The 25,714-nt window shown below is 37.2% G+C and overlaps 1 protein-coding gene across 1 annotated transcript in view; it reads left to right on the top strand.

Annotated features, from left to right (window-relative positions):
* GLRA1 (glycine receptor alpha 1) overlaps nt 1–25,714 on the top strand; it is a 1,257,010-nt gene that overhangs the window by 258,199 nt on the left and 973,097 nt on the right. The window contains exon 2 of the mRNA XM_044069419.1: nt 19,063–19,286. Coding sequence (XP_043925354.1) covers nt 19,063–19,286 — 224 coding nt within the window. The remainder of the gene's footprint in view (nt 1–19,062; nt 19,287–25,714) is intronic.

The following is a 25,714-nucleotide window of genomic DNA, read 5'->3' as shown; positions in this document are numbered from 1 at the left end:
GGAAATGTTTCAAATAATGGCAGAATTAGAGGACAGAGCAAGTATGGAAAGCCTGAGGTTTTCTGCTGTACCATAGAAACTGGAAGGAACAGACTGTGTTAATTTTATGAAAGCACATATCAGTAACTGGACTGGTATTCCACAACAGGAGTTGTTAATTGAAAGGGCACATTTATGTCTGCACCAAACCTGGACATTAGAAAGCAGCCCAGACTTTTAACAGTAAAGATGCAATCCTATCAACAGAAAGAGTTGATTCTGACAAAACCATGGCAGAAGGACAAAATACTAAAAGTGTGAGACAATAGAGTGTTTGTGGAAAAGGATCACTCACTGTACACCAGGAAGAAGGAGTACATTTATTCCAATAGAGAATGTCAAGAAGGAGGCACAAGATTCAAGTTGCTGTATCCAGCTATATTCAGAATATTTTTTCTTGGGAGTTAAAAATAATTTTTAAATGTAGAACATGTGAAGGAGGAAATACAAATGTTTGTCCAACAAACAGTGAGCTATCAAACAGAAGGGAATTCTGCTGCTTATTCTTCTGATAATGAATCCCATAGAGAGACTATGCCAGTGAAACCTTTTCCAATGTGCCAATGGAAATGCTTGAGAGACAGAAAAAAGCACAATAATTGACTACAAGAAACAGTTGTATGTTGGAAATTAACCAGAGGCTGGATTTGGGAGATTGAGGTCAACAGAAAGAAAACCTAGAACTCAGAAATTCATGAATAAATGTGAGATTACAAAAATGAATTTGTGAAATATGACAGAAAAAGGAAACCTGGAAATATTAGACTTTTCTGACTTTGTTTAAACTTGTAGGCGACTCCAACATATTATGCCCTACTTCATAGCATTAGTGTTTAGAAGAAAATTTAAGAGGGGGGAAGAGGAAGGAAAGAGTTAACTGTGAATAAAATGCAATTTTGTTCTTAACAGTATTTTTCTAATACATGACGTTTACTAAATTTTATAAAGTAAAGCTTTTTTCAATTATTTTGTGTATAATAGGGACACTAAAGTAAACAGATGCCCCTCTTTCTTTCTTCTTCAGCTTTAAGTAATATAGGCTCAGCAATGTAAAAACAGAAGAAAGCCTGGATAAAAGAGCCTAATACAAGAAAAACTGATATGTTTTTGCTTACTTTTGCATAGGGGAATGACTGGATTAAGGCCTTGGCTTAATTAAAAAAGTTTTAAGGGTAAGCAAATAAATAAAAGAACACTGAATATAATGAAAAGTTTTTCTCTAGCACATACGTTTTCACAGAGCAATTTAGAAGGCTTGTTGTGCAGAGCAGCTGAATATCTATTTCTCAGGTTTCTATGGAAACAATCTGATAAGGGGGCAATAAATACAAAATACTTTTTTCTTTCAATGGCTAGGAGATAATATTTTTTTGAAAGCATTCAAGTTTTCTAAAAGTAGGAGAGCAACAAAGATAAGATAAAAGCAGACAGCACCAAGTGTACATAAAAGCACATGCTATAACATGCATAATAGTTTAATTCAAGCCTGTGAGTGTAGCTGTCAATCTGGGGCAATTGTTCCTATTAAGAGGGTTAAACTTCAGTATTTGAAGATGTACATAGTTTTGTGTGTTTTTATTAAGTTAGCGGGTTGTGGATGTGTTCTGGGTGTTTGTTTTTTTTTTTTTTTTTGGAGAGTTTTTGTTAAAACAAAAAGTCTTGTAAAATATGATATAGGTTCCAATGTTGATAATAAGAAAAAAGTGTATAAGGGATTAACCTGACAAACATTATTGGGTGCATGTATCACAAAAACTGGAAACAGACATTTAAAAAAGCTATCATATATAATAGGTATGCATAATGACTTATCATAATGGTGACACTTTCCATATTATCTTGGAATTTGAATGGTCACACAGGTATAGACAAAAAGTAAACACTATTTAATTGTATTAAGAAATGTAGACTGCAAATAACAATACTACACTAGGTACATTTGAAAAGAATTAAGCATGTAAATTTGATAAATAAAGGAATTCAGGATGGTTATTCAGCAGAATATCAGGGACAAAGGAAAAGGGAAGTACTAATATTAATTGCTAGAAAAACTTCAATAGTGATAAAAGAGGGGGAAAAAGCTAATAATGGCATCTTTGTGGTAGTAAGAGGTTCCTGGCAAGGGATAAGGATTATGCTGGTATATATTTGTATTCCACCTAAAACTGCTGTTGTGGAGCTTAAAAATTTGGAGAAGTAATTAGCTTTCAGCAGGGAATATTACTTATAGGTGGGGACTGAAACTTGATTTGCAACAATGAGGATGTATCTAGGGGACCTTGAAAGGAAAATATAACAAAAGGGGTAGATTTCTAAAGATATTTATGAAAATAATTGGTATGGAAGATGTGAATTCAGTAGTAGGACCTAATAGAGAATTTACATATTATTCTCCAACTGGGCTAGACTAGAAAGAAATTGTATTTCACTGGAACATCTACATTTAATTAAGAACTTTGATACACATCCAATAAATGTTTAGATCATGCACCAAATTATTGCTAAGATAAAAATGTAGGATAATGAAGTAAAGAAAAAACACTGGCACTTCCCTACCTATATGTTAAAAAGAGAGGAATTTAAGGAATAAGTAGTGAAAATAATTCTGGGGTTATTAGAGAAGACAGAAAGTACACCAGAAGTTGTAGATAGTACATGGGATAAAATGAAATTAGAATTTAAAAATAGGTATGCATAAAAGAAAAAAAGAGATGGTTAAGAAGTAAGAAAAAATATTTAGATGGGCTGACAAAGGTTAAAGTATTACAGAAAAAGGGGAATCTCACTCAACAAGTAGAGGTGCAATTGCAGAATTTTAAAGTGATAGTAAATGAGTACCTGAATTATATGCATGAGTTTAGAAAAAATGCTGTTAAGCAACTGTTTTTTGATTATAACTCCAGAGCACACAAAAGTTTGGCACGATGCCTTGGGTAACAGGAAGCAGAAAAGATTGTTGCCAAACTTAGGGAGCCTATAACAAGAACAATAACCAGAGAACCTGTAGCAGTATCATACATACTTTGGAAATTTTATGAAAATTTGTATAAAGTAGAGAAGTGAGGAAAACAATAAAAAGTACAATGGAAATATTTATGGAAGATTTAAATATGCTAAGGTTAGGGGTACATGATGCTCAACATTTAACAGTTAAGATAGGAGGAGATGAGATAAAAATGATGAAAACCGATCTGCAGGAAAGTCTCCTGGAATAGATGGTATTCCAGTGAAGGTTTGGAAGCCAGGAGGGAAGAAAGTGATACAGATCTGGAAGGTTTTGGTTAACAGTATTTTAAAAGAAGGGGAAGTACCAACATCCTGGTAAAACATAAAAAGTCTGTTGAAGACACGACCGTTCACAGCATCACTCTTGCATATAATTTCTTGTTTAATACAAATAAAACGGACAACAAGAATACAAAAAAGACTGAGCGCTTTCACCCAGTCCTGGTAAAACATTGTGTTCATTGTAATACCTAAAGATAGTAAAGATCCATTACATCCAGCTTCACATAGGCATTTCAACTTTAAACCATGCTTATAAAGTGTTCATGTGTATAATAGCTAAAAGAATGACAAATGTGTCACCAAAATTGATAGATTTGGATCAATGCAGTTTTATGGAGGGGAGGCAAACATTCAACAACATTAATAGAACAGTAATGATTCAAAGGGAAACAGAATGTAAGAAAATAACACTGCTCTTGGTAGGTCTTGATGCAGTAAAAACATTCAGCAGAATAAGCTGGGATTTTATGAGTAGGGCAGTCGAAGCATTTGTATTTCCTGATACAATAATATGGTTAATTAGTAGAATATATAAGGGATCAGAGGAAAAAATCAAAGTGGGAGGGTTCATCTCTGATAAATTGTGTCTGAACAGAGTAAACAGGCAGGGGTGTCCTTGTTCCCCTTTATTTGTGTCTTATTTAGAATCATTGGCAAATAACATAAGGGACTCAAACATTCAAGGATATAATTGGTATGGTGCTCAAGAAAAGTTGGCTTTATTTGCAGATGATGTTATTTTGTACTTTATAGAACCAGAAAGGGACATTTCAGTATTGTGGAACATTCTGAAACAGTGCAGTTTTATTTTTCGGGATATAAAATTAATGAATATGAAACAGAGGCTATGGCTGTAAACTATGTATCCACCCATGTACTAGTTCTGCAAAACCCACATTTATGGAAACATGATAAAATGAAGTATTTAGGAGTATGGGTTAAAAAGGATTCTGTTATGGCAGCTAAGGATATGTAGGAAGGCACTAAACAATAATACAAGAACTGAAAAACTGCAAGCTTTTCTTGCCTATGGATGTGGATAGAAAGATAGAAGCAGTAAAAAAAATGTTTTTAGTACGTTTTATTCACAGGTCATACATATTTTTATCAGTCAAAGGAGAAACTGTGGATAGTAATTAATAAAGTGTTGAGGGATTTTTTCTGGGAGGGGAAGAAGGCAAGTGTCAAGTGTGATAAGCTGATCTTTCCAATAGAACAAGGCAGTTTAGGACTACCTGATTTGAAGGGATATTTTAGAGCTACACAGTTAAGGCTCTTATATATGACACAAGCAAAAAGCGACAGTTCAGAGTGGAAAGGGATGATGATGATGATGAAGTAGGGGTAATTCAGGAAATAAGGAAAAAGTAGGATTTTGGATGCAGATCCTTAAGGAGAATAACAGTTATCCAGAATATTATATTCATAAAGTAGCAGAAAGTATACTAAGAACTAGTCCAACATGGCAATGGAGGAAGAAGACTCTGGCAGTAGGGATGACTGCAGTTAGGGGTACAGATAAAAGGCAGGAGGGGCCTGGAGTTTACTGGAGGAAGCTGCAAAGGAACCAAGGTACTGGGAACAAATTATTACAGAGGGAAAGGTAATAGAATGGGAAGAGGTCAAGAAGATATTTGGACTGTAGGCTTTAGATTGCCTTCCCTACCAAGGATTAATATCAGAATATAGACAATGAGAAAGAGCTAGGGGAATCCTAAATGAAAGACCTGCACTGGTTGAGTTTTTCACTGAATATAGAAGAGAAGTTGCTGTTAAAGTGATAAATAGTAGTGCATGTAAAATACTGCACGATAACTATAGGAATCGAGCACAGGAGCTCAGAAAAGATTGGGAAGAGAGATGAGATATGCAATTCACAAATAAACAAAGAGAGAACATATGTATGGCTCCCAAACTTGCCACACACTCTAGAAGTTTAGGATTTTTGCCTAGAAGTGTTTACATAGGTACATTTATACCCAAGCAAACTCCAAAGATTTTTTTCCTCGGGTAGATGGCAAATGTTGGAGGTGTGATAGAGGATAAAGAGGTACCTAGGAGCATATATTTTAGGAGTGCAATGAGTTAGTGGGCTTTAAGAATTCCCTGCAGAGTACTCTGTTAGTAATACTGGGTGAGCAAATGAGTGTAGCTAGGAAATAATTTTTTTGAGCTGGGATACAGGGTCTGAATTGCGTAGACATAACAAGGACTTGTTAAGCTGAATTCTGGTGGCTACTAAAAAGCAATTACTAGAAAATGGAAATCAAAGTCTAAACCAAACATTTCTAAAGTAGTGAATATTGTAAACAGAGATAAAAGAACAGGAAGTGGGATCTTTAGAAAAGGGTAAGATTAAATTACATATAAAATAATGGAAACTGTGGAAACAATACTTGCAGAAAAATCTTTTGGAAGAGGAATTGATATTTAAGAGAAGGCAGGAATTGAACAACTTTTGTAATGTTTCTTTGATTATATTCAATAGAGCAATATATGTCATGTATAATGTTTGTAAATGTGAACTTGTTAATATGCTTTGATTACTTTTATATAAATGTAACTGTGCCTATATCACAAGTGATAATTCAGTAAAGGTGTTTTTTAAGGAAAAAAATAGACAAATTTTAACCAAGAGGTAGTATGCATGTATGCATATCCATTCTGCAGCCTGGAGATCTGCTCACTGATAATAATGTATGTTATTAACAGTAATAATAACTTACTAATTACTTTCTGAATGTCATGCCTTTATGTGGCATCTGTACTGTTTTGACATATAACACTAGGCTGGAATTTAAACTAACAGTATCCTCACAGTACTAAAACTTACAGTATCACTGCAAAGGAAGAGATATCACCATAATTCATCCAGTTGAAGCCAGTGACTTGTTGTGGCTTATCACATTGCTCATTCTCTTAAGTTTATATAAACATTATGTACCAATTAAGTGGAAGGAAGTTGGCATTCTTCCTTTACATGACGTACGGGTGAGGTGACTCTTCTCTGTCTCCTGGTCAAAGTAATAAGGTGGCTATTTCAAAAGTAACTGGGCTGCTTTATGAACTCCATTTGGTCTTTTCACTAGTTTAATGCATGTATCATCCACCCAGTGAATACTGATACACACCATCTAAGGTAACAACAGGAGTCCCACAGTGATTGCTACTCAGTCACTTTCATTTCTCCATATTCATTAATGAAGCATGGAGACCTGAACCCAGTTCAATATAATGACAGTTGTTCCCCTTTGTCCTCTGAAAACCGCTGTAAACATATCCCAGACATTGTTTTTTCTGACTCTAACCCTTTCCTTAATACATACAAAACAAAGTGTGTCCTATTTCGCAGGAAGGATGTTTAAATGTCAACAGTCTCCCACTTATGCATTACTTCACTCTAATGACTCCCTAGGTTAACACAATTAAATAGATAGCAGTGTATGAAGAAAACAAATTAATATTTAAGAGCTGGTCTCTTCAAATACTGCCTTACCAATGAATTCAGAAAGAAAGCTACCTCAGCTCTGCTCTTTAGTCTGTGATTCAGTGCCATTTGTGTTGTACTCTTTGTATTCTCCTGCTAATAAAACTAAAGCACGTAAAGTAAGCATGCCACTGAGTGGCCACATATGTCACTAAAATTAAATTCCATCCCTATATGGTATTGAAATAACCTAACTGGCTAGAAGTCCATAACAAATGGAAACTGTGACGCTTGACTTCTGACCATAAAATTATAGTGCACCCAAGACATGTCAATTTTGAGCTCCCTGCAAAGTCAGGACCTGTGTGCACGGGGAGAGGGGTTGTACTACTGTATCAGGTTGGTAGCTTAGCTATCACTTTCTTGATAGTGATCCATGAAACTCACTAGCTAAAGATATGATCGATATAAAAAGGACTACATTCAAACTAGACATTTTTGAAGGTCCTTTAGTCACATAGGATGCTTATTTGAGGTGAGATAACATCCTTCACACAAAACCTCTGCCTGAATCCCAGAATAAATCAGTTAATTTATCTTTTTCTGTGTGGGTCACTTTTCATGTTTGTTATCCTCAGCAGGGTTACTTACATGGAAGTGCTGCCCAATAATTCATTTGCTATTTTTGTGTGTAATTTCCTGTACCAGTTGTTGTGTTCGTAGTTATTATTGTACTTTCATGTTTCATAATTTTTTCATTTACTTTTGACATTAACAGTAGCAACTTCTCTTGTGTCTGATTGACATCCTAAGGTTATTTTAAGCAGCCTTCACTACTATTAAGCTCTTTTCTCAGCTACAGCATTACCAGCAGACAGTGGCCAACCCAGAAGAACAGTGTGAATCACAAACAGCTTTAAAAGCTGTTAAACTCTTCATTCAGCCCTTTTATCAAGAATGAATGGGTTCTTTAACATCTTTTAAAGCTGTATGCTGTTCCTGCTACTCTTCTCTGGTGACCACTGTCTGCGTAGCTGCAGTAAGTGATTTACAGCTTAGCGATCCTACACTTTTTTCTCTAAATTTTCTAATACACAGGAGCATGTAAAACTCCATGCATTAAAATAATTATGATCAAGTCTTTCAAATCATAACCCAGGCTGTCGAGATTCACCTTTCCATCTTTGCTCTCAAGGTATATTTCTCGACACCCATGCCTCAAGCACATAGCAATGCTGTGATGGAGACCAAAGCATAATTCTCCATGCCTTATTCAGCAATACAAAAGACTAACAGTTAAACTAGATCTAATGTTACCTGATATCTCTATACCCGTATCAAATCTCAGGCTAAAAACGTTAACTATAAAAACCACAAGAACTTTTATTCATGAAAAAACAGCAAAACTTTCAGGCGTAGCCCCTCAGTGCATTTTAAACAATCATCAGTAATGCTTCACTTAAATAGGCATCATTAAAAGGTTCATGTGATACAACTCTCCAATCCTAATTCAACAATTAAATATTCAAACATAACCCATTTACAATAAATCATATTAATATAAGATAATACAATAAGAACAACATTTTATATATAATAAAAAATAAGATAAAATTAATTCTAACATAAAACATCCTAATTGTTTGTATTGTATTTGTTTTTTCACTAAAAACTGGTTTTCAACTAACATTTTTATTGACACCTGGATACCTATAAGCTTCTAGCCTTAAAATCCAACTATATTCTCTAGTCTCTAAGGAATTTAAGTGAAGCATTACTGATGATTGCTTAAATTGCACTGAGGAAGCGCTACACCTGAAAACGTTGCTTTTTTTTCGTGAATAAAAGTTCTTGGTTTTTATAGTTAACGGTTCAGCCTGAGATTTGATTTGGTTTTGTTCCAGTGTCTTCAAGACTAGTTTACCGCTGTTCTATCTTTCTTGGTTCATTTATCTCTTTATCTATCCCATTCAGAAAACTGAAGAATCCTGCTGCAAATGCATAACTAAGTCAGTATACATTGGCATTCTCACGGTACAGCAGAGTTGGAAATTCAGATACATTGTTCCTACACTCAACTCTAACAGAGGTATCTGCAAAAATAAAACAGTTCTTACAGAGACTTCTAGACAGCCCTAGTCCCAACACTAGCAAAATGGAACAACTAAACAGCTTCAGCTTTAGTAATTCTACATGGATTCTCATCTGCAGGGTTACTTTCCTTCCCTCATAGGGATACTCTGTTGATTACCTTCTGATCTACAAAAGTCCAATTTAAGTCCAGCCTGGACACTTTTCAGTCCCAAAGGTAATGAATCTGCTGCACATCAAGGCATTGCAGTTTAAATACCACTATTTGCAGCTGCTCTACTTTACTTCTAACATCCTTGTTTTTCTCTTTAATGGATGTTCTACCACTATGCTATGGGTTTTGGACTTAAAGAAATACCATGACCATACCTCTGAACTGTACATACTTTCACAGAATGTCCAGATTTTTTCCTCATATTTTGGACTATTTCTCATAAAATTGTGATTTGCTGGAAAATCACTGGCAAATATTTCTGGTTTGAAAGTTTTAAAATAATGACAGGCATTTGAGTTTCAGACTTCATACCCTTCAGCAAGTTCATGCTAATTCAAAACCTATTATTCTATCAGCTTTCTAAGTTTGTAAGAGCAATATTTAAAAAGTCTCCTATGTTTGTCCTTTATCCCCTGTCATTTATGGTTTTGTCCAGATTTTTTGTTCTAAGAGGTTGAGAGGTATGATTATGACCATCCAGTATATTTGACAGATGACATCTCTATTAGTAGAAATAAAGGACTACTAATTGTTGCAATGTTTACTGACTAAGAAAAGCCTGTGACACAGTCAATCAGTCACTGCTACTATACCCCCTAACCACTACCAGCATCAACCCTGATCCAGCCCTATGGTTTATAGATTTTATGTCTTGCAGACACTTCAAGGTATAGACTATTTCCACATCCTCTGCTCTAACTCACATCTCCAAAGGTGTCCATCAAGGCTCAGTACTTTCACATATTTTCTTCTCTTGTTTTCAATAATCTCCCTTGGGACAACCATGCTTTCCAAGTTCTGCTATAAGCAGCTGACATGGTCATATACAGATCTGGCCCTACACCTGGCATCATAAAACTGCAACTTGAATCTGACCTTCTTCTGTAGTTGGCTAACCAGAAACAACCTATTACTTGACATGAGAAACACAAAATAATGTTCTTTGGAACTCTGCAAAAAGTCTCCAAATTCTGCAACCCTGCTCCAACTCCTACTTTCAAAACCATCTGCAGGAAACAGTTGTGTACTACTGATAGTTTGGAATCTAGATGGATGCTTTTCTTAACTGCAGTATCATATTCAATTTATTAAAGACAAAGTTAATAAATTACTCTTCTGGTTTAGTAAAATTTCACATGTACCCTCCAGCAGCTAGGACAGCAATACAGAAAAGAGTTCTCCTCCATCAGGTTAAATATGGTTTGATACTCATTGCTTCCAATTCACAAAATACGTATTCTGCTCTAGAAACCATCTCAAACAACACTTGTTTCCAGAAAGAGGCCGCATCACTGCATTACTTCTACTGGATACCCTGTTATACAAACTGGTATGAGAAGAAAGCTACCCCCCCTCATGTTCTAAGAATTCCAGAAAAAAGTTAGCTTCCTTATAATCTAAGGGAGTCTAATCTAGTGTTTGCGAAACTGTAACAAAAGATATTAAATGATTACAACTACTCATTAATTTCCATAAACACATGAAATACTTCCTGCTCAATCACTCTAAATGCAGTTTCTTTAGAACCCACTATTCCACAACATAGTTCAGCAACACTGCCTGCACTCTTACTGCTGCCAAGTTTTTGAGGTCCACTAGCCCTCATTGCTCCCCACATGAAGATATTGAACCTTCCACAGCAGCCACACATCTCAGCATATTAGAGATACAACACAACGTCTCCTTCCACAAATTCACACACACACACACACACACACACACACACACACACACACACACACACACACACACACATGCATACACATACACATACATACACCATCCTCCCAGGTTCAGGCTGTCCTCTTAAAATGTCCAGACGTATCCAGACAACAGATACAACAATATCAAATTGACTTCCACCCACCACAAAGCTCATCTTCATATACCTCTCCTTTCTGCCACCTTCCTCTTCCACTTCTCAAACTCTGTTCACTCCCCTAAAACTTTCCTCACAAAGCTTTCAGCTTCTTCCTCCTCCAAACTTTATGTACATTTTCTCTTCTCACCTATTACATCTAGAAACCCTTCACCACTATCCTCCTCTTCCTGATGTATATACCTCAGTGTAAAAGAGTGCACCTTTACAAGTTTTTGTACTTTTGTAAAAAAATTAATTATATACAAAATAGTATTCCTTTACTAAAGTAGTTCAGTATTAATTATGCAGTAAAATGTCTGTCTTTTTTAGTCTGTGTACTCCTGCAGTAACAAGTTTAGCAACTTTTTGCCACCCTTGAACTCATTAACACATCTGCTGTTGTATATTTGATTGTATTACTTTTTTCTTAATATCAGTTACTGTGTAACCAACTTCTTATTACATTGTATCCTTTTTTATCTGACTGTAAACCAATGTCTGAGCCTAAAAACAGTACACTTGTATCATTGCTCTAACCCTGTCAACAAATACATGAATAGAAAACGTAGAAATACTGTAGGTGTATCTACCTGTATATATTACATGCATATACAGTAATTGCCTATTATTATTATTCAAAAAATGTGCACGCTAATTGCATGTCTCAGTCAGCATGCCCATGATAAATCTAAAATATCTCCATGGAAGCAAGTCCATCCATTCTGTGATATTGGCAACTAGACCTATCGTACATACCTCTACAGACTTATTTGCTTATTTCTGCCCACCATATAGTTTATTGTGTATTAAATCACTGACTGGAAACGTTAATTTTTTTTCACTCTAAAACTATTCAACAAAAAAGCTGATATGTACAACATTGTCTGAAGCAACTAATTTAATATTCAAAAATAAGCATATTAATTGGTCTATCCAATCAGTGTGCTTTGCAAATAAAGCATTTCCCCACAAAGTCATCTGCACAGATAAGAGGAGAATTTAAAATGTAAAGAAAAAAAAAAGAGAGAAATGTACTCTTCTGGTAAGATATTTATAAAAGTCATAGATTTCAGTACTAGGAGTGCTTCTACAAGTAGCTCTACAGCATACCTTGCGACTTCTTATATTATAAATAAGGATATGGCTGGCATTATTTAGTTATGTCATTCTTTAATGATTTGCCAGAATGAAAAATAGACCAACAATGTGAAGCAAACATATGGACATTCTGAGAAAATCTAGCAGATGGGAGAGTACATGGACCATGCAGTGCTGACTAAGCCATTTGCAAAGACAGGTCATATACAGTACATATCATGCATGCCCCAGACTACCAGGAAGCTGGTGGAAGAGCACTAAGGTCTGATTATACAATGACATTATTTAGAAAAGGTAAAACATTTTTCTCTTAAATAGTCCATCCCCAACCCCTTTTCCCATTTTACATATGGGGTCAGGGAGTCACTTCAACAGTGACAATCATCTAGAGCCAAGGATGTCATTGTATAATAACAATAATCCACTCCAGTGTGTGGGTATCACAGGATTTACCCACAGCTGGCTTTTTTTTATTCACTGAGGCTTCACCCTTGCAATCAAGCCACACCAGCTATGGACAAGTCCTGTGATACCCACACCCAGTCAAGGATTATTGCTGAAATATACATGTATACATATATATGTGTGAACTTTAAAATTCTAAACTATAAACACACTCAACAGAATTAATTTAGACTAAGCATGTTTGTTATCTGCCAAAGGGACAAAACCATTTTCAGTGAAGTTTCCCCATGTTGAGTTGATGCTGTGACTTTGGACTTTGTTACAGTACTTAAGGTACGTAATCATATCCAATGCATTTGTTCCACCCTCCCCAAAAGTGCTACTGAAACTAAGAAGCTTAAACACACACCCTTGGCATCCAGAGCCAGATCCAGCACTAGGCAACCTAAGCAGTTGCCTCGGGCCCATGTTGGTTTGGTTTACTATATAAAAAGAAACTTCAGTAAAACATCAGCTCTAAGTGACCTAAGCAGTTGTCTAGGGACTGTGTTGGCTTGTGGGACCCATGTTAGCTTGGTTTGCTATAAAAATAAAAATAGAAACTTCAATAAAACTTTGTTAAATGAAAATATGAAAAACACATCAAGTATTAGCAACCTACAGAACTTATGTAAGCCTTAGAAACCTCCTAATATCAAACTAGGTATGAGATTTAGCAAGCCCTGATGGATTTGTTGCACTTTAGAGCAAATGTTTGTGAGAACATTTAAAGAGCAAACAGATGATGGACCTGTGTGTGTGTGTGTGTGTGTGTGTGTTCATAGGTTTAGTTCATAGGTTAGAACTAGGCTAACTGCCCTTATGAGCCATTTCAAGCCTAGCCAATTACCCCATGTGAGAATCAAACCCTGCACCTTGCATCTGTAAGGTAAACACCTTAACCATTATGCCATCCTCCCACCTGTGTGTGTGTGTGTGTGTGTGTGTGTGTGTGTGTGTGTGTGTGTGTGTGTGTGTGTGTGTGGGTGTGTGTGTTTGTGTGTGTGTGTGCCCATTTAGGGAGCGCTGTCTAAACAAGTGACTTTGCTCAAAGTCAAACCCTGAAGCTTTAATTCTTAAGAGCAGACAAGTGCCTTTAACCTCACACAAACTGCCAGCTGATCTGCCAGATCTCCTTTCCTTTCTTTCTTTTTTTTCTGTTTTCATAGATCACTGAGGATTGCAGTCTGTCAATGTCAGTCAGAGTTTCAGAGCTGTGCAGCTCAGTGTCAGTGGTGCAATAGGTAGCACACTTGCTTCTAGTGCAGGAGACTGTGGGTTATGTTCCCATACAGGTAGATCAATTGCAGACAATACTGTGCAGCATGGGAGTGGTGCTGCACTCCCGAGTCGGTCCTCCTTTGGGTAAGATGTCTAGTAACTATGAACAGTTTGCCAGCCTTTCCCTATTGCATATTACAAGCCCTCCATTTCTCCATTTTTTATGTAAGATAAACAATTTATTCTTTAAGGGCAGGAGGCAGTGAATTTGTTGATGAAACACTCAGATGCAAAGTTATTTGCCAAAAGCAGCCTCTCCATTAGTTATAGTTCTCTTTAATGCAGAATTATTCAGATTACTTCTGGATATTCTTCATCATCTCTCTTACTTCCCTAATATACACAATGTGTACACTACCGCTCCCAATATACTTTCAAATAACTATCTGTTTAACACTATTGCTTCCTCTAGTAACTACTTATCTCCTAACCTCCTATGAACACCCACTTCACTCCTCACTTGTGTTTCCCTCTAAATGTACCTCTACACCCACATCACCTTTTTCACCAGCCACCTTAAATCTCACTACCAAACCAAACTACCTATTTACCAAATATCTCAAACTAGCTTACCTTAAGCTTAGCAAACATAAACATAAAAAACATATTGACATCTTTCATAAACAAATCCAACTCCAATATTTCTTATTTCCCCAATCTCTATTGGATGGGGACATTCACCCTAACCCTGGCCCAAATAGCACAAACACTAATAGCTGTAATAAACAAGACAAAGCTTCTCTCACTACATCAAACATACATACCAACTCTCTTACTATAGCTCATCTAAACATACGAAGCATTTGCAACAAAATCTCCCAACTCCATGCCCTTTTAGATGTTCACCATTTTGATATCCTATGTTTATCAGAAACATGGCTAAAACCAACCATTAAGGACAATGAAATTACCCCCCCTGGGTATAGTATCTTTAGAATGGACCGTAAAACCAAAAAGGGAGGTGGAGTAGCAATTCTCTACAAAGCACAACTCCAACTTAGTATAATAAATCTTAACCTTCCACTAGACAATAATGCAGAAGTAATCAGCTCAAAACTTCAAATCAACACTAGTAAAGCTATTAACATAATTTGTGTTTATCTTCCCCCAGGAAATAACACTAACACCTTAGAATGTATCCTTAGCTTTCTGTCAAACAACCTCCCCCAAGAAACACTAGTTCTAGGCGACTTTAACATAGACTGGAATTCCTGTAACAATATTAACCCTACATCCCATATAAACCTTTATGGCTTCACTCAACTCATAAACTGTCCTACCAGAACTGTTAAATCCAACAACCATGAATCTATCTTAGACTGGATTCTGATTAATACCCCCCAACAAACCTACCAATCTGGTATCCTCCCAGATGATCTAAGCGACCACCGTATAACTTATGTCATTAGACACAAAATCAACCTAACCTTACCTGCCACCCTTAGAACACTACGAACAAAAAAATATTTTAACTCTGAACACTTCCAAGCTGATCTAAAACGTTGTAATTGGTCCTCCCTAAAATATCTTCCTCTTAATGATGCAGTAGAATACTTTAACTCTACATTCTTATCAATTCTAGACCGACATGCCCCAACCCGTACCATCAGAACCAAAACAAAAGTAGCCCCCTGGCTAACAAACGATACTACACATAAAATCAAACTTAGAAACAAATCTTGGTCTAAATGGCGTAACACTAAAAATCTAACTGATCGCCAAAACTTTAGAGAGCTTAGAAACAGCACCAAAAGAGCTATCCTGATAGACAAAAAAAACTATTACCTTCAGTTACAGCACAACACTAATAAGGAACCCAAAAAATTCTGGACCAGTATTAACAATCTTCTATCTCCAGGTCATTCCATTACACCTAATCCCTGTGACTCTAACCCAGAGAACCCTAAACAAACAGCAAATGACTTCAACTCATTCTTCACAAATACTATCCAAACACTTGCTAGCCATCTATCTCCTGATACCTCTAATCTACTTCCACATACATCTAATACACCTCCTACCCTCCACTTACAACCTGTCTCTACCTCTTTTATCACATCACTGCTCCAAAAGTTAAAACCCACCACACCCTCTGCAGACAAATTGCCTGCAGAATTCCTGCAGATAGGTGCCAAAGCCTTAGCCTACCCTATTTCTATCCTGATCAATAGATCTATAAAAGAAGGCATCTTCCCCTCTATCTGGAAGATATCTCATATCATCCCACTACATAAAGGGGGAAACTCTAATGATTTCTCTAACTTTCGACCAATAGCTCTCCTCTCACCAATCGCAAAAATCATGGAAAAATGTATTCACAAACAAATACTAAATCACCTTCTCAACAACAACCTACTTTCTAACTGTCAGCATGGCTTCAGACCCTCACACAGTACCACCACTGCTTTACTCTCCTTCACAAACTCCATTAACATTAACTGCAACAAAAACTATACATCATCCTCTGTCTTCATTGACCTATCCAAAGCTTTTGATATGGTGAACCATAAACTTTTACTACACATACTAAAATCTCTGGCTCTTGATAATCTTGCCTTGTCCTGGTTTGCATCCTACCTAGAAAATCGTCAGCAGGCAGTTCTGTGGAAAAATTCACTTTCTAATCTTCTACCTATCTCCTTAGGCATACCTCAAGGCTCTATCCTAGGCCCTCTATTATTTTCAGTCTTTATTAATGACCTTCAATCTGCAATCCCATATACTACCTGCATACAATACGCAGATGACTCAACTATAATCTGTACCGCGAACTCTCAAACAGAACTCCACTCACTTACTCAAAAAGCTTTTAACACTGTAGAACAATGGTTCTCTCACCGCTGTTTACTCCTCAATCCTAAGAAAACCAAACTACTACTTTTTTCTCCTACTCGGAAATCTACTACACCTTACTTTACTCTTACGTCCACTGACGGAACACTCATCGCTCCTGACCAGACCACAAAACTTTTAGGTATAACTATCGATAATAACCTCAACTTCATCAATAATACCATAAAATTAGTTAATAAAAAAATAGGATCCCTGTATAGAATCAAACCTTTCCTAATACCCACAGCAAGGTCCACCATTGCTAGATCTCACCTAATCTCCACTCTTCTCTATGCCTCCCCCATTTACACTAATCTTTCCAAAAACAACATGAAGAAACTAGAAACATCCTATCATAACATAGCTAGATTCGCTGCTGGATCTCCTTTTCGAACACATCACTGCTTAAACCTAAAAGAACTAGGCTGGTTGGAACTTCCTAACCAAATTATACTGCAACAGATCTTAATTGCCTATAAGATTCTATATGAGCCAACCAACACACCAATACTTTCTAGCCTTATTTCTCCATATAACAACCTGAAACAACTTTGTTCTTCTAATAAACTTCTGATTAATACTACCAAACCTAACAATATTGCAGGTGACAGTTTATTTTCCAACTATGTTGGAAAAGCATGGAATAAACTACCCTCTGATATCACTTCTTTAACCTCTTTCCAACTCTTCAAACACCAACTCAAAGTTTATCTCAATAAACACTGGCTTTGCTCCTGCACTAATCCAGATTAATGTTAACTCTATTCTCTACCAGTACAAAAAAAAAAAAAAAAATTTTTAACTAGCAATTTTATATTTAATTTCTTTTTATCTGTTTTTTATTTTGTTATAGTTGTTATAATTGTTTGTAACCTTTTATGCCTTTATGTAAAGTGTATAACTAGTGGAGCTTTTCTCCCCGGGCCTCTACTGAAAATGGACATATATCCAGTTGGACTAGCCCGGTCAACAAATGTAAAATAAAATAAAATGTAAAATAAAATAAATAATACTTATTTCTGCAGGGATTATGCATATTGACTGATGCTGGTGGATTTATATTGACAGCCATCTGAGTTTCCTTTTAAGGCTGAAATGTTCTAAACTGGATTGTTTTGTCATTATCTGTTGATATGTTTTATTTCATTGCTTAGTGGACAATTGTATAAAACTACTATTGTTAAACACACTCTCTAACAAGTGATGCTGTACTAAACAAGGAATATAATTTAATACTATCAGGAAGGTGAATCAAAGAACATAAGCATTTTTTCACGGTCCTAAAAATTTGTGCAGGGGGCCAGTGGTTTGAAAACAGCTCAAAGATACAATTAATTGACCACTGGCCAAATGCATTTTCTATGAATGTAAATTTCAACAATTGTGAGTTTCAGCGGCAGAGACATTTATTGCTGCTCACGCTAAGTCTGTTTTCATTAAGAAACTATACTGTTTTGTTTAGCAAATGGATATCAGCATCTGTGCTATAAAATTTGAAATAAAAGTTTTAAATTAAATCTAAACATCTGTAATGCTTGAGATGTAAAGAAGAAAACAGAATGCACATTGACAGGCTTGGACAGTGTTTATGAAAACTGGAGAGATATGGCCAAGTAATGGGGCACTAAATGGCTGTGGGGGTATGCTGGTAAGGGGGGAACCTGATCTTTTCCCTGCCTAAGGCCCTATTTGACCTAGCTCCAGCTCTGTTGGCATCTGCTTCCAGTTTACAATAGAGTGTACCCAGCTACAGAAAAAACTCACAGCCTCTCCCCAGGAAATGTAATCTGGCATTGGCCCTGTGAGTCCCCCCCACCTGAGCAGCCCTCAAGTGCCCAAGCTGATAGTTGTTTTTTTGTGTTTATTTACTTATTTATTTATTTATTTACTTGCTTATTACTTACTTACTTATTTACACACATTTGTCAACCAGTTAAGGTCACTGGACACAAGAATCCCTTTTCAGGGGCAACCTTGAAGCACTGTCTGGTTAAGTTCCTTTCTCAGAGTCACACAGCAGGCAAACAAGGGTGAAAGTAATCAAACCCTGTACGTTTAGCTACAGGAAGTGGTTCTTTAACAGCTCAAATCCTTAATCTTCTGCACTAACTGCCCCACTCCAATGAACAAAACTGCCAGATCTCAGACCAACAGCAGCACTTCAATGTGAATTCATGATAAAATCTCTTTTCATTTTGTTAAGCTGCAGCCGATGCAAGTAACATCAATAAAACTGGATAACAGGATGTTCCTGTTCTTGTTCTTGTTTTGTGATGATTATGGATGTCCATTATTTTCCTGTCTGTCTTAATATATTCATGTATGTTATTCGCAGGAACTCCTGAGTCTGTACAAAACAGTCTTTTTTATTTTTGTTGCTGTTTATGAATGACTGAATATTTTATACCGGAAATTTACAGTCATTTCATCTTTGTATGACTGCATCATTTAACTTTTCTCTCTTCTCTCTGTTCTTCTCTTTTTCAGGACTACAGAGTAAATATTTTCCTGCGACAGCAGTGGAATGATCCACGGTTATCATACAGTGAATACCCAGACGATTCCCTTGATCTTGACCCATCTATGTTGGACTCCATCTGGAAACCTGATCTGTTCTTTGCCAATGAAAAAGGAGCTCACTTTCATGAGGTCACCACAGATAACAAGCTATTGCGAATTTTCAAAAATGGAAATGTCCTTTACAGTATAAGGTAAGGTGTTATATCTTACAAGAAGAGCAGTTGAAAAAATGAAAACCACTTAAACTGATTTATGTTGTGAAGTCCCTCGCAATTCTTACCTTTCCATTTTTGAAGGTAAGGCAGACAAGCACAATATAATGAATAACTACATATATATTTCTTTTTTTTTTTCTTTAAAGAAGTAAGTCATATTCTAAGTGCAGACACATTAGGTAGCACTTCCATGAAATCGCAGAACATTCTGGAAGGAAATTAACACCAAGGAATGGTCAGTCCCTCTCCATCCAAATGGTGTCATAATGAACAGTCAGTCAATCTGTAATACCAAATTGATGGCAGAAGCATTTGCACAACATTTCTTCTCTCACTTTAGTGCCCCTACCATTGCTACGTCTCTCCTTTTTCCCCATTTGCATGCCTCCATCTGACTGTCAGCTGCCTGGTAGCGCTGTTTATCCTTAAGTGTCCCTAATACTTTCCCTGGGACTGGTACTTCAGAAATGTTGGGTAGGAAAGTGAAAGTGGAGTAGAGCAGCATGCAGCATCCCATAGTACTGTACACGAGGGAGAGTTTTTGATACGCCCTAAGTAGGTGGAGCTAGTAACTTCATGTGCATCACAACAGTCAACATCCACTCATTCCAGCCCCCCTCAGATGCCATAATATTACCGCTAGTCTGTCCTACAGTTATGACACATCTCACCACTGGAAAGTGTCTGTATCAAAGAAAGAAGACCCTCCCTCCTTGATTCTACCCCCTTCTCCCTCCCTCCCCTGCTCTTCCTGCACCCAGGTTGCTAGTTAATCTAAGGTCATCTGGGTTGTAGTTAGAGTTACATCCCTCTACACCACTGTGCCTGTTACTACTTTTCTTCAGGAACCTAATGCTTTTTTTGAATTCACCTTTGTCTTGTTTGCTAATTTCCATTTTAAAATCACAACTCCAGCACAGATTAATAAAATGCTCAAAAGGTTCCCAACAATGGAAAAGCTGGTTCTTATAATCTTTACACCACATTAATTAGGGTCTGCAAGACTTTCATTCATTACTTCTGCATGACATATTCAACACCTAACTGTGTAGTGGCATGTTTGCTAACTGTCATAAAATAGTCAAACATTATTCTAGAGCCTGTGTTGTCTTCTAGCATTACACTAGACTCATTTCAGCCTACAGCCTCACCACCTCTCTAGATGTTAATCTTAGGAGAAGCTGCCACTTTCCATATCCAGGAGCACATAGAATTGTATGGCCTCCTCAAACATCACCAGCATGATTTCAGATAGGACTATGGTACCAGCACTACTTTTCTTACCCTAAATCACTCACTTGACAATGCCGACATTCATTAAACTTGGCAACGTTTTTGGCCTTGATAATTATTTTAGTCTCAAATAATTCTCCCTCTGTAGTCTTTTTGAGGTTGTTTTCCATATTATTTGCAGGATAGTCTCTTTAAAATTTCCCTTTTACTCTACCTCCACTCAGTCCTCTCTGTCATTTCTCAAGGTTTTATCCTTGGACCTTTACTATTTGTTATCTATATCAATACATTGTTATTACCCAAAATACAAGCAATAACCTTCTTTATGTCATTTGGGAAACTGGCAGCTTACTTGAAACCATCTATAAATCACTCAACACTCCATTGGTCTTACAGTACCAGATCTACACTAGTGCTGGGCAGACAAAATACCTCAGATCATGCTATGACTCTTGGAACCTGACTGGCCCAGGTGGGAGCTCTCTCAAAACAGTCAAATCTGTAAAATCCATTGGTTTCTGCCTAGAGCCATTTCTTTACTGTTGTATTTGCATCTGCTGCATGTATCACAAGATTACCTCTATGATTTATAAATGCACTTCTGCATTCTGTCCAAAACATGTGCTATAAGATTACCTCTGTAATCTATAAAGGTAGTTCTGCTTTATAAAACATGTGCAGTAAGGTTACCTCTGTAATCTATAAATGCTATTTTGTTTTCTGTCCAAAACATGTGCCATAAGATTACCTTTGTAATGTATAAATGCAGTTCTACATTCTGTCCAAAACACGTGCCATAAGATTACCTCTGTAATCTATAAATGCAGTTCTGTGTTTTGTCTAAAATATGTGCCATAAGATTACCTCTGTGATCTATAAATGCAGTTCTGTCTCCAATATGATAATTACTCAAAAGTTCATAGGTTCATAGGTAGGTACTAGGATATCGGCCCAAGGGCCTAAGTAAGCCTAGCCAACAAGGTTCCCTGGCTTACGCCACCCAAGAAAGTTATTTTCCTGTGCCACTGTCGAGAAGAGCCACATAAGTGATCCCCGGGGTGTATTTCCTATTTCCCATCCACTCATCAAGATATTTCTTGAAGAGTGCTAATGAAGAACTTTGCTTGACATAGATGGGTAGCTTGTTCCAGAGTATGGGAAGTCTCTGGGACAGGAATCTATCCCTACAGCATGTCCTGTTTCTTGTGGTGGCAAGGTTTAGGTCCCTAGAGCGTGTAGCTCGGAGGGATTGGGATTTCTTTAGGTGTAGCATGTCCAACAGCTCTGGATTTGACATAGCTTTATATGTTAGGCAGAGATCACCTCGGAGTAGGCGATATGCTACGGAGTAAAGCTGGAGCTTTTTGAGACGGTCAGTGTAGGGCATCTGTTTGAGGCCAGTAATCCTCTTTGTGAGGTACTTCTGTGGCCTTTCCAGCTGCTGCAGATGTCTAGTGAGGTACATTCCAAAAGGGGCGTTATACTCTATAATGGGTCTAATGAGTGTCAAGTAGAGGGGAACAATGACCTCTTTTTTCCTGGATGAGAACCCTTTTGTGATGAGGTGTGCCACGTAGAAGGACTTCCTGACTACTGTGGTGATGTGATTATCAAAGGAGAGTCTACTGTCCACCTGGGTCACAAGGTCTCTTATCACACATTCAGTGTTAAGTAGACTGCTGCCTATATGGTAGTTCATGGGTACAAAATTTTTACTGATGACAATGCACTTTTTGGCATTGAGCATGAGGCCATGGATCTGACACCGGGCATCTGTCTCAGTGAGGCCTTTCTGTAGGATGTCCACATCATTTGGGGACTCGACTATGGCTCCTAGTTTGCAGTCATCTGCGAACTTCATCAGCCAGAGACCTTCTTTGTTAGCCTGTACATCAGAGAAGTAGATACCAAACAGGAGAGGTCCCAGGACTGAACCCTGTGGAAATCCACTTGTCACTGGTTTGAAGTCAGATTTGGAGTTTTCGACTTTTACAGTGTGGGCTCTGTCAGTGAGCCAGTTGGTAACCCATCTTGTGACATAGGGATTTATAGCTAGTTTAGTGAGTTTAGCTATAATTCCAGAATGGGGGATGGTGTTGAAAGCCTTGGCAAGGTCAAGATAGGCTGTGTGAACCCCCTTACCCTCGTCTACGGCTTTGGTGACTGCCTCAAAGAAGTCGATCAGGTTCAGGAAGCTCGATCTGCCTTTCACAAACCTGAACTGGGTGGGGTCCAGAGTTTGGAGGTTACCAATGTCTTTGTTTATGAGTTCCATGATGATATGTTCCATGGCCTTCCAGACCAGGCTCATCAGGCTAATAGTGCGATAGTTCCCGGGATCAGTGGTGACTCCCCCTTTGTGGAGTGGGATAACTGTTTCCATGCACCATTCAGTGGGCACAAAGCCTGATGTGCTTAGGTGGGGAGCCAGTTACCATGCAACTGGCAGAGGAGTGCTTCTATTCATTCTTGAATATTCCATTATCTTCAATGAGTCCACACCATACAAAAGCTTACAAAAACTCCAAACAATGTAGAACTAAATCTGATAATTCATAGATGGTGCTAATAAAAACCTCCCCAACTATCATGCTAATAAGCAGATAGGCTGACTTCCTGATTTCCAAATACTTTGTTTTTTCAACTGCTCTTTACTATTCAAAGCTCTTCACTCCAGCCATTATAATCCCTTGCAAAGACACATCTTCAAACAATACCCCAGGAGCCTCAGATATTCAAACTCCCCTGCTCTTTCACTTATACCTCCACTTTACTCACTTGTCTCTTCTGAGATAGCCTTTTTTCTTTTTTTTTTTTTTTTTGCATTTCTATATAGAACTCTCTTCCTAGCACTCAGTCTCTAAATTCCTGCCTCCTTGAAGAAGTCCCTCAGTTTATACCTGTGACAACAATTTGACTGATAAATAAAATAAATAAATAAACACACACACACACAGTCCAAGATATACAGTACAGTACACAGTAACATTCTGTTTAGATTTTGTTTGAAAAAATAATGAGAAAGCAACTGCACATAACATATAACAATACTAGATGCGCAGAGTATGGTTTCAAATCAAATGATTGTCATAATGTAATTTATTAACAAAATGTTTTTACACAAAATTGCAATTTACTACTAAACTCAGATTGCTATCTGGATAAATGAACCCTCAGATTTAGAAAGAATCCCACCACTCGTGAATTGCCTTCTGCATGTAGGTCAATTTAAGTGATTGCTGGAACTTGTGACTGAGAGACAGCTATTACCACAGTGAGGAAGACCTCATTGTCTTCATCTGCCTTCACTCATGCCCTTACAGATGTATACACACACACACACACATACACACACACACACACACACACACATACACATACACACACACACATGTTTTTGTTGAACTTACCTGCACTGAACATGCACTGTAACTTCTTCCATTAAAGTCAATAACTGACCACAATCTTTTGATGTTGTTTTTCCTGTACCCGTTGTAGATCAGTGTGTATATTGTACCTAGTCAGACACTGTAGTCAGAGAGCACTTGAATATAACTTGCTGAGCACGTGCGAGATCAGTGCTATTTTGTATAGTTATTCAGTGTGATTGCTAGCTTGAATAGAGATGCATATGTGAGTGCATTAGGAGTAATGAGAGTCAGTAAACATACAAAGTTTGAAGTATATGTTCCAGTTACAGCTCCTGATGTGTTTATGGACAATACACGACTTGAACCCATATCATGCCTCAATGTCTCATTTGAACACACAAGACATGCAACACCTATGGTAATTTACATAGCAGAGTGATTGTCCGAATTGCTTGGTTGTGTAAATTGGGAGCCACAGGCCTTTCTGGAGACACCATATGGCTTATTAACATTAACCGCACCTCTAGAGACTACCTCATTACCATACTGCTCAGCCAGTGGGATCAGACACTCCCATTAACATGAAAGCTCAGCAGAAGGACAGTCTCTGAATCAGAAAGAGTTGCTGTGAGGGGAAGCTAGTAATGGATATCCTTTCTGAAACTCAGTGCGAGTCTTTTTATCAATGATAAAATTGCCTTATGAAGATGAAAATATCCAGAATGTAACTGTGCAAAACTGAACTTTCCTTCTTTACCATCAAGTTCAAAATGTAAGATAAAAAAATAAGCATAGGCCTGCAAGAACACACAGACCCCCAACACCACCCTTCTCATGGTAAACTTAAGAAATGCATGTTAGAGTAATCAAATTCAAATATTCAAAGCCAATATTGCTCCATTGCTAGTTACAGATCCCAAATAGTGCACTGTAAAGATCATAGAAATTACTTTAACACAACAAAGGCATTAAATATCAAACCAAAAAAAACATTTTTGTTCAGAGAATTCAATCAATCCAGTACTTACTGGAAAACTTACATGTATAAAAAATGGATATGCTCTTCATTTCCTAGACTTTGTGAGCACAAATGCACTGGATAAATTTGTAACACTACCCACTAGAGGCTCTAATATCCTTGACCTGGTCATTACCAGCCTACCACCTAACTCTTATCTGTACCCCACCCTGCACCTCCTCCTTCCAGGTTGAGACTGACCATAAAGCAGTCATCGTCTATGTCAGACTTAGTCATACCATCCCACTACCAAAGGAGATTATCTTTAGAAATTTCTCCAGAGCAAAACTACTTCAGCTTTTAGAGGACCTATTCAAAATTCCCAACAATCCCCCAAAATGGACACCAATGAAGTGGCTGAATTCACTACCTAATTTTGCTACCATCTTAACAGCTGAGAAGAAAAGTAACTACCTGTCTATTCTGAATATTATGGCATATACAGAAATAATGCTTCCTTGGTGGAACTCACAGTTTAATATACTGTATAATAAAAGAAGGAAAATAATCCAAAATTGTAAGAAAGCCCAATCCCCCCAAGACTATACCGAAACATTGTAGCAAGGAACTCAGTATCACTATTAGAAAGCATAAAGCAGAGTATAAACTTAGGGTCACTATACATGCCAAAGAAAACTACAAATCTTTGTTCAGTTATATCAGAAAATTAAGGAATAATGTCTGACAATGCACTGAAGTCATCCATAATAATATCATACATTCTGACCCTAAGGATATAGTCAATATATCAGCAAACAAATTTAGTACCAATTTTACCTCGC

The sequence above is a fragment of the Protopterus annectens genome, chromosome 4.part0 (genome assembly GCF_019279795.1).
Source record: "Protopterus annectens isolate FY-2018-M chromosome 4.part0, PAN1.0, whole genome shotgun sequence".
Taxonomy (NCBI): Eukaryota; Metazoa; Chordata; order Ceratodontiformes; family Protopteridae; genus Protopterus; species Protopterus annectens.
The sequence above is the reverse complement of the archived record's forward strand: the minus strand, read 5'-3'. Positions and strand labels throughout refer to the sequence as shown.